The sequence below is a fragment of the Manacus vitellinus genome, unplaced genomic scaffold, assembly GCF_001715985.3.
Source record: "Manacus vitellinus isolate BGI_N305 unplaced genomic scaffold, ASM171598v3 scaffold_10_pilon, whole genome shotgun sequence".
Lineage (NCBI taxonomy): Eukaryota > Metazoa > Chordata > Aves > Passeriformes > Pipridae > Manacus > Manacus vitellinus.
In genome coordinates this window covers 1,556,385-1,565,364 of record NW_021938838.1, presented here as the reverse complement: position 1 = coordinate 1,565,364, position 8,980 = coordinate 1,556,385, and the positions used below count along the sequence as shown (strand labels likewise).

Genomic DNA, 8,980 nt, shown 5'->3' with positions numbered 1-8,980 from the left:
GGCCTCGCCCGGCCCCGCCCCCCCGCGGTCCCCTCAGAAATAAACCACCACAAGTACAAACCTGCAGACTCTTTTTATTAAATTCTCCCATTTCGTCTGTACAGAAAACAAACAAACAAACAAAAAAAAAAAGCACATTATTATGTTCAGAATCTCAGTAACATCTCAAAATTACACAGCATGGACATGTAAAAAAAAAAAAACAAACAAAACCAAAAAAGGAACGACCAAAACGAGGAGCAGCCAGGATTTATACACAGAAAAGGGGAAACCATTTACAAAAAAAAAAAAAAGTCTCGTTAATGTCACATTTAAAAATAATAATAATAATAAAAAAAAAGGAGACTAAGTTGAAACAGCGTCTGCTGTACAATAGGAATCCGCTGGGTCTGCTTTGTACACTGAGGGTGTCGGGGTGCCCCTCATCCCCAACACCGGCACGTGCCCAGTCCAACACACACGTACAGCTCCCGATCCTCCACTCGGCACCAGTGTCCACGGGCCGCAGTCACACCTTTCCCTTTTCTCCTAGATCAGTATTTCCCAAGGTGATAGCTAAGCCAACACCTCTAACTCAGTCAACGGAGGGGACAGTGGTGTGAGATTTTCAGCAATTCACCCTGGAAGGGTGAACTCAGTCAGCTATAGAATCAAATTTGGGTGTTGTAGAAGGAGAAAATCTGCCTCTGACCAGTGATGTTACTCCTCCCTGTCCCATACAGGCAGCATTCAGGAACTGAATGGAGTGGATGCAGAATTCCACCAGCACAGCACAAACAGTGGTGCCAGCTGAATTCTGTCATGTGTGATTTGGGTCCCCTCTAACCATGACTGATCTGTGGAAGCAAAATGGCATGTCTGGCTCTTAAACGGGGAGACTGTGCAAACATGAGCACCTGGGAACTGCCTGGAGGACCTGAACCCCAGAATTAACTACGTGCTCTTACACAAAACCCACACTACAGCTGTTTGAGTCCACAGAGCTGTACTTCAAATAGGGACAGAAGTGCTAGATGAAATGTTCTGGTTTCATACCATACTTGTACACTCACACACACCTCAAAACTACCTTCTTTTTTTTTTCCCCCCGAACAAGACTGATAAAGTAAAAATAAACAACCCTACAATCTTCTTTGACTAAATAAAAAGCTTGTGTTTTAACAGAAGTTGCCATCCAAATTGAACACAATTCCTCTACAACATTATGGGATTCGAGTGATCCCTCTGGCTTGTCGCATTTCTTCCCTCTGTACCTGCCTGCAGTTAGTTTCTGTATTTGAGACACTCACCTCTCCATTATTTTTCATACAGTGAGCTTACTGTGGATTCTTTCAGAGCAAGACTGATCGTATCCCCTGGACTTAAGCATCAGATTCTGGAGGAAATGCTAACATTTTGCTACAGAATTATTTGACCTTCACTAGGGCCTTTCCAGCCCTTTACAGTGACACAGACATACAGATACTCATCCCAACCTGCTGGACAGTACTTCAAGTACCACGAGTTTTGTTCCTATCCAGGTGAGTTACTCCAGCAGCCTGGTGACAAAAGTGAGGCAGGAGAATCCCAAGTTAAAACTCACCAAAGGACCTGATTAGTTAAGGGCTAGGTAAACAATAAATAACCTTATTACTATGAACAAGAGTAAACAGTAAGAGGCTAGCAGGAGTGAAGTAATGAGGAGAATATCACACACAGTTCCTGACACGTGCATCTGCCATCATTTAGGAAACATAGTAAGTTTGTTAACCCTTGCAGTACTAGGAGCAAATGGAGAGGTGCACGCCTTGCTAGATCCCAGTCATCCAGCCCTTCCTTCCATCCACACCCTGAGCAACAGCATCACCAAGTCTAGAGTAAGCTCTCCAAGAGGTTTCATGATGATGAGGAGAAAAAAACCCTAACAACCAACCATTTCCTAAACTGCATTCAGCAGAAGGCAGACTCCTCCAGTGAGAAGCGAGGGTCATGAAGAGGAAGGAGCACCCCAGGTTTTCCCACCCTAACACGCTTCTTTTGGCTGACTGTGGCTATTTCTAACATTCTCTGTTACACCAGAGAAGTTACAAAGACTTTCTCAAGTTCAAGGCAACAGCAGTGTTTCTTACAACCATTTCTCACACCTTCCTGTAAGGGTGGTGAGGCACAGATTGCCCAGAGAGGTTGTGGGCTGGATGTGGTTCTGGGTAACCTGGTCTAGTGTGGAAGATGTCCCTGTCCGTGGCAGTGGGTTGGAATGAAATGAGCTTTAAGTCCCTTCCAACCCCATCCTTCTGTGCTTCTTTGATTCTTTCTTTCTTTCCCTGCAGTGGAAAATGGTTACCTGCAGGCAAGATGATGTGTTGGCAACAGCACGACCAGGTTATTTTTGGAAGAGCACTCCTGTGGGTTTCTGTGCTTGCAAAACCTCTGGATTTTTAGGCATGCATGAAAAGGACGAGAATGTTTCAAGACTGGGACTGGTAGATTTTTAGACAAGAAAAAAGCAAATTTGGTCATTAGCAGTAGTAGGAGACCCCTTTCTAAAACATGAAAAGATAACATGTTCAAATGATAAAATGGTCAGGACCCTTTGACAGTGCCCACCTTTCAAAAGATAGGTCTGTGTCTTTACAGTGACAAAGGGTTTATTTAGTATCCTACCTTTGTTTCCAAGGGCCTCCAGCCACATACCTCTAACACCTCCCAGCACACTCACACTGAAGCCAAACTCCCAGGTTAGCCTGCTGACACAGGCAGAAACACCACCACCACAGAGCACAGATTCCTAATGCAGTGCTCCAGGCACCCTCACTTTAACCTTCTCCACATTAAAAAGCAAAAAAACCAAGAAAGCCTTATATCTGAAAGTAAAGAAAGTCACCTTCAGAGCTGAACAGGGTTTACATTCAGAACTATGGCTACAAACCTACAATTTTCACTGCAATGTCTTTTGGACTTTAGTGGAAGATGCTATTTCTAGACAATAAACCATCTAATTAGGCTTCTCAAGCTAATCAGGTTACAAAATGCCTTCTCAAAAAGTCACAACAGTTTAAAAAAAGCCCTCCAATGGCAATTTAATTATGCCCTGATAGACATTATGTAGAAGCAGGACTTGTGCCAGCAAGCAAGGCTGCACCTAGATCCCACTTCCCTTGCCGGGAGCTCTGTGAACACACCCATCTCAATAGCAGTCATTTCAGTGCTCAGTCAAGTGAAACAACAACACTTCTAATTGCCAAACTAACATTTGTGGTTTTACACACCTGTGCTACCTCAAGAGACCTGATTAACTGTTCCTCTTCTACTCCACGCTGACAGAGGGCCTGTCAAGCTCCATTAGTACCAGGGAAGAGGGGCAAGAGAAGGAATTCAGGCTTAAGTTCTGTTCTACCCAACCACTTAACAGCAATCCCACCATGTACTGACTCCCCATCGAATCTTCGTCACTCAGACTTTTGCTGCTGCTTCCTTGTGTTCATAGTACTTTGCTACAAAACCAGGAGTGTTTGTGAAAGACTCACTAGCATAGTAAGTCTAAAACCATACCACTAACAGTTTGCTGCCCATCCTCAGAACGGGATGAAGGTACATTTGCAAAAAGCTTCAGTTGCAGCAAATGCTCACAGTATTTTGTATATGCTATTCTGTACATTCAGTATCATCAGAATCAGCTGGTCCACACTTTAAAGTGTCCCAAAACCACCTCCACTGTTCTTCTAGGGAACGATGAGGAGAACTGGAAATGTCAGGTCTTACCTAGCAGCATGCTAAGTGGGAAAATAAAGTTTTTACTGCAGCACACACAGGTGAGCACATCTAAGAGGTGAATAAAATATATCCTACTGTACACATGGACTCTTGTGCAGCCTCTTCTAGATTTCAGCAACACATTCCATGTTTCAGTGAAAGCATGTGTCTTGTGACCTCCACACCTCCTTTTACTTGAGGAGCAAAGATGACCGTAAGAAGAGGTCACAGCTACTGTTGCAGCTTTTCTAAAACACCTTCTTTGGGCTCTCATGTTGATGGTAACTATGTGAAAGCTACTTCCCTTAAAGATCCGGACATTTCTGCCTTTCACACAACACTATCATCCGGCCATCCACTCCTGCTTCTGGACTGGCACCTGTGTCCTACATCCCAGGAAACACCAGTTGCTATCACTGTCAATTGCAGTTGTGGAAACGAAAACGACTCTTCAGCGTGGTTCAGACTATGCCATTCAAACCATTGAGACCCAAATTGTGGTTACAAACCACTGTGATAATCCACAAGTAATTGTTACACAGATAGAGCACGTTGAGTGTTCAGTCATTTTCTGCATCGCTGACAGAGCACGACACTGCCAGTGTGTCAACACCCTCTACAGACAGTTAATTTGGAAGGGGAACAGCTTGGCAGCAGCGAGGTAAAATAAAAGGAGGGTTAGAATTTTACTGCATAATAAAAAAGTTGACCGAGTAACTGATCAGGGCACTTCCTGCCCACTGACAGTGGCACTCACTGTTCACTACTGACGGTCTACGTGCCTCGTGTCTACACCGTGTCTTTAATCTACTGAGACAGCTGTACAGCTCACAGGAGTATTCGATCCTGGTCAGTATTTTATTCTATCTTGCGAGCGGCAGAGGAAGAAAGGGAGGACATCTTTTCAGCCAAAAAAAATCCACAGTCACAAAAGCAGGATATTCACTAGGAGATGACACCAGTGACTGGTGTCCTTAGGTTGTCCAAGACTATGCTCTGAAGATGCTTTACACAGACGAGCATGATGTCCAAAACAAGGCCAACTGTGGTGTAAGATGCAATTTACCCTTTAATTTCCTGCCTCAATTTCACCCAGCCACAGAGGATGACCAGATTTCAATATGAACCATTACCTAAATCATATAGTCGGTATGCAGATATATGTCTGTCTTTAAAAATTTACTTAAAAACTGCTTGAGCTGCAGGTCATATCAGTCTGATTTGGAGAGTGAAGGCAGTTCCAACAGTACAACAGAGACTTGTCTACAGGCAGGTAAACGAGAGTCTGCTAACAAAGGGGTAACAAAAGCTGCTGGCTGGGCTGCCAATGTTGCACACAAACTTTCATAGGATGAAGATGCTGTGGATGAGATCCAGGATGGGAAAACTGAGCCAACACCTGCTGCTGTTCTAATTTTTTTTTTTTTTTTTTTTATTCTCCTCTCACAAGAGGGGGTGGGTAGACTATACAGAGGAGGGCTGTACAAAACTGGGCACTGGGCAGGCATTTCTTCAGCAGGAAATCCAGGCTCTACCTGTCCTTGAGTTCTCTTGTCACCCGCTTGGTGATGCGTCCACACATCAGGCCGATGAGGAAGAGTACACAGATGCCAACCGTGATCACAGACAGTATGTAATTCTTGGATGGAGAGGTCATAACTTGCATGGCAAGGTCAGAAAAGCCTTCTGCTGGGGCAACCTGGAGGTGAAAAGGGAATAAATGAGCCAAGCTGTGCTTTCCATGCAGCCCTCAGCCGTGGCATTTATCAGCTTTAGTCTCTGGTACTGCTCTTGCCTCCTGTCGTCGTCAGACTTGGCCTGAACCAGAAACAAGCAGGTCCTGCAATGATTCATCTGAAGGAATCGCTGCTCAGGAGGCACCTTTATAACAGGAAGTTCTGCCACCCTTATTTCATAGCCCCAAACCTTCTCTACAGGAGACTAAGCCCTACATGCACAAAAGACAGCTTAATTCTGCATTGTTGGGGATGCATCCCAGACACAGAGAGAGTAAGATCTAAGTTCAGAAAAGAAGATCTGTTTTCAGTTCTTCTAGACCAAAGTCAAAATGCTGAACTTCATTCAGAAACAAGAATTTCATTACAGTTGAAGTTTTTCATAAATAGCTTGCAACTGAGAGATCTAATGCATAAAAAAAAAAAAGGAAATCTTATACATATTCACCTTTGCAGCATAGCTCCACATTTCAATACGATCATTAAGGCGTTTCTTGCATTCAGGCTGCAACCTCACACGCTTATCTTCCAGAGCTTCCATTAAGCATGACATTTCTGTAATGTGCAGAAGATGGTGTTACAAAATAGAAACAGCAGCTTCAACCACGTGCTGTGGAAACGGGCACTTCCATTCTCCTGAAGGCTGATGGTTACACGGCCTTCCAAACAGACCAGCCAGCAGGGCAGAATATACACAAACCCCTGCACTCCTGAGGCTGGCAATGTCACCAACATTCATGAGCAATATTGCATTTGGAGGTGCAAGGAATTTTGACTTCCAGAAAGAAATTACAGCACATATGCAATATATAATTCATGTGATTTACATGAGATTTCAGGAAGTCTGCTAAATTTGCACCTTCAATGAGCTGTACACTCTAAATTCCATGTCACTACCCTTTAGACAGAGCTAAGATCAAATTCAGCTCGGGGAAAAAACACAGTCTTATCTCCTTAGGCTTGTTAGGAGCTTCTTTTGATCAACAAAATATTCTGCACTGTTTAACTTCCTGAGTTTTCACACAGTCCTGTGAAAAGGAAGTGTGATCACAGTGTTCTGGTGCCTATGGAGCGGCCTGGCCAACTCATGAGCTCTTATATGCTCATATGAGACACTGACATCAAATTCTGTATTTTATACTCATGCTACCATACTTGACTAATCCCTAATTGGATGCTTTCTGCTTTGCAGAGAAGAGTTATTTAGTTCATAGCAAACAGGCAGCAAACTTTAAGCTAACTCCAGACTTTTAATACACAATTGTCAGTTCAAGCACTCGCAGGCAGAGCCCTCTCTAAGCTACAGACTCCTGCAGACCTTCAGTGCAAACACATCAGAACACACATCAAAAGAATTATGACAAAGCAGGAATAAACAAAGGATATCCAGAATTTCAAAAAGGCATTCAGTAACCAGCACAAAAGATAATGATCAGGAAAATACTTGGCTGCTATTTTTAATGCCAGATAAACTCAGAAAGATGGGAAAGTTCAGAACTATTTTCCCCACTAGCTTTCCTTAAACAGCCATATGGTAGCTAACGTAACAGCAGTAACAGAGTTTAAGAGCTTGACTCAAACAGGAAAGAAAGTGTTAGGAAATACTTATTTTTACTGTATTTCAAGTAGTCTGAACTTGCTGAACTCAGAGGACCTGGAACAGCTGATGAAGTCTCAAAGCCTTTACCTGCTACATGAACTTAGAAAATCAAGTCATGATTACCTACCCTCTGCAATGTTGGAAAAGAAAAAACTGGTATGTTTAAGCAGAGAAGAAAAAAATTAAATCAAAGTACTTCAGTTTAATTTTAAATACTGAAACAAAGAAGCCAACCATGGACAAAGACTGACACAAAGAAAGAAGGATCAAGAGGGTTAGGTAAGAATGACTCTTGTGAAACCAAACCAACTTGCTGCTCTATGAAAAGCAGCTTAGTTCTAGGAAAGCTTTTGATACAGTCTGATAGAACATTGTCATAAGTAAGGTTGGGAGCTGTATCTTGTGCGAAGCTGATACAAGGTGGGAGATAAACCTCACTGAAAAATGAGTCCATGTGTATTAAGAGCTCATTTTCAATGGGATTTAACTGAGGAGGGATTTTACAGACGGTTTATGGATCTGGTATCACACACTATTGTCAGCAATCATATGAATGATGGCACAGAAATATACTCATTAAGTCTGCAGATAAGGCTGCAAAGGTATTTTATATCAGGACTGAGGAATAAATAGGTCCTGCCTTGGACACAAGGAAGGACTTCTTGATACCCATCCATCTACCACCTCTGCTGCTGTTCCATCCTGTTGCCCACAAATGACTGACAGGTGGAAACATCCTGTTCTTAAGACTACACTGGCAAGAAAATGCAGGTTAAGTATTTCAGGACTGAGAGGTTACACAGGTACAGCACAAGCACTTACGGCGTCCTCTCCCCGGTGGAATGGCAGCACAGTGGTGTTTGATGTCAAGGGCACAGGCTGTGTGGAGCACTGGGTCAACAAATATATCTGCTTTGCTTTCCTTCAGCATGTTGAGCACTTCCTGGGGAGGAGGAAATTACAAGTACACCTCAGAAAAAGGAGAGAGAACAAAACTCATGCTGTTCAACATTTATGAAAGCTGTACCAACTTTTAAAATCCAAGATGATGAGAAAATCCACCACTGTCCATGGATGAGGCCATGAATGATAGTTTAGGCTTAATTTAAGTGTCCTGGTCTGTAACATTTACAGTAGTTCTGTTCATTAAAATACTCATATTAATCTAAAATACAAAGACAATATGCCAGGGTTCCTTCAGTTAGAACTGGGTGATTCATAGAGCCGTGCCCAGGCCATGCCCAGCACCCAGGCAGCCTGCAATGGAGACAGCACCAGGAAACAGATGAGTAACAAGAAACTTTGGTAACCACAGTCAAGGAAGGATTCAAGCCTGGAATTGCAGAGGAGGCACTGTCGACACGATTTTGACTGGCAAATTGAAACTGAATTGAATCACTGCAGGCCAGAACTGAGATGTGTAGGGAAACTTCAGAGCTCTGGTCTCATAATAGCTACAACATGACCTAAGGCTGTGATCCGGAAAAATCACAAACTTCTGCAGGGATGGGATGCCTTTTAGAGCACATCCAATTTATTTCCTTTACCTTCTTGCACATTTCAGTTTTTATTTTCAGCAGATTCACTTTCAGACATTCTTCCACCTGCCCCGTCTGCTCCTGAGCTGCTGCTTCTTCTGCACACAAGCTGGAAATCTATTTTGAAAAAGGTGTTTTAACATAAGTAGTTCACAACAATCATTCTGCCTTTTAGCACATTTATATCTCAATACATTAGTTCATCACAGGGCACAGCTAGAGAATACATGATGAGACTCCTTCCCCCCAAATCCCCAGAGCCAAATGCAGCCTGGCTCATGCAATATGCATACCCTTTAAACCCAGTAGCAAGAGGTCAATATTGCTGTACTGAGGAGGAGGGCAGAGAGGAAAACAGCATGGAAAGAATGTGA

The 8,980-nt window shown here is 43.1% G+C and overlaps 1 protein-coding gene across 1 annotated transcript in view; it reads right to left on the bottom strand.

Annotated features, from left to right (window-relative positions):
- Positions 1–57: 57 nt before the first annotated feature.
- Positions 58–8,980, bottom strand: part of GLG1 (golgi glycoprotein 1) — a 78,780-nt gene continuing 69,857 nt past the window's right edge. Inside the window, exons 23-26 of the mRNA XM_029965485.1 lie at positions 8,616–8,723; positions 7,891–8,011; positions 5,917–6,023; positions 58–5,431 (exon numbers count right to left, since the gene is read on the bottom strand). Coding sequence (XP_029821345.1) covers positions 5,264–5,431; positions 5,917–6,023; positions 7,891–8,011; positions 8,616–8,723 — 504 coding nt within the window. The 3' untranslated portion in view covers positions 58–5,263. The remainder of the gene's footprint in view (positions 5,432–5,916; positions 6,024–7,890; positions 8,012–8,615; positions 8,724–8,980) is intronic.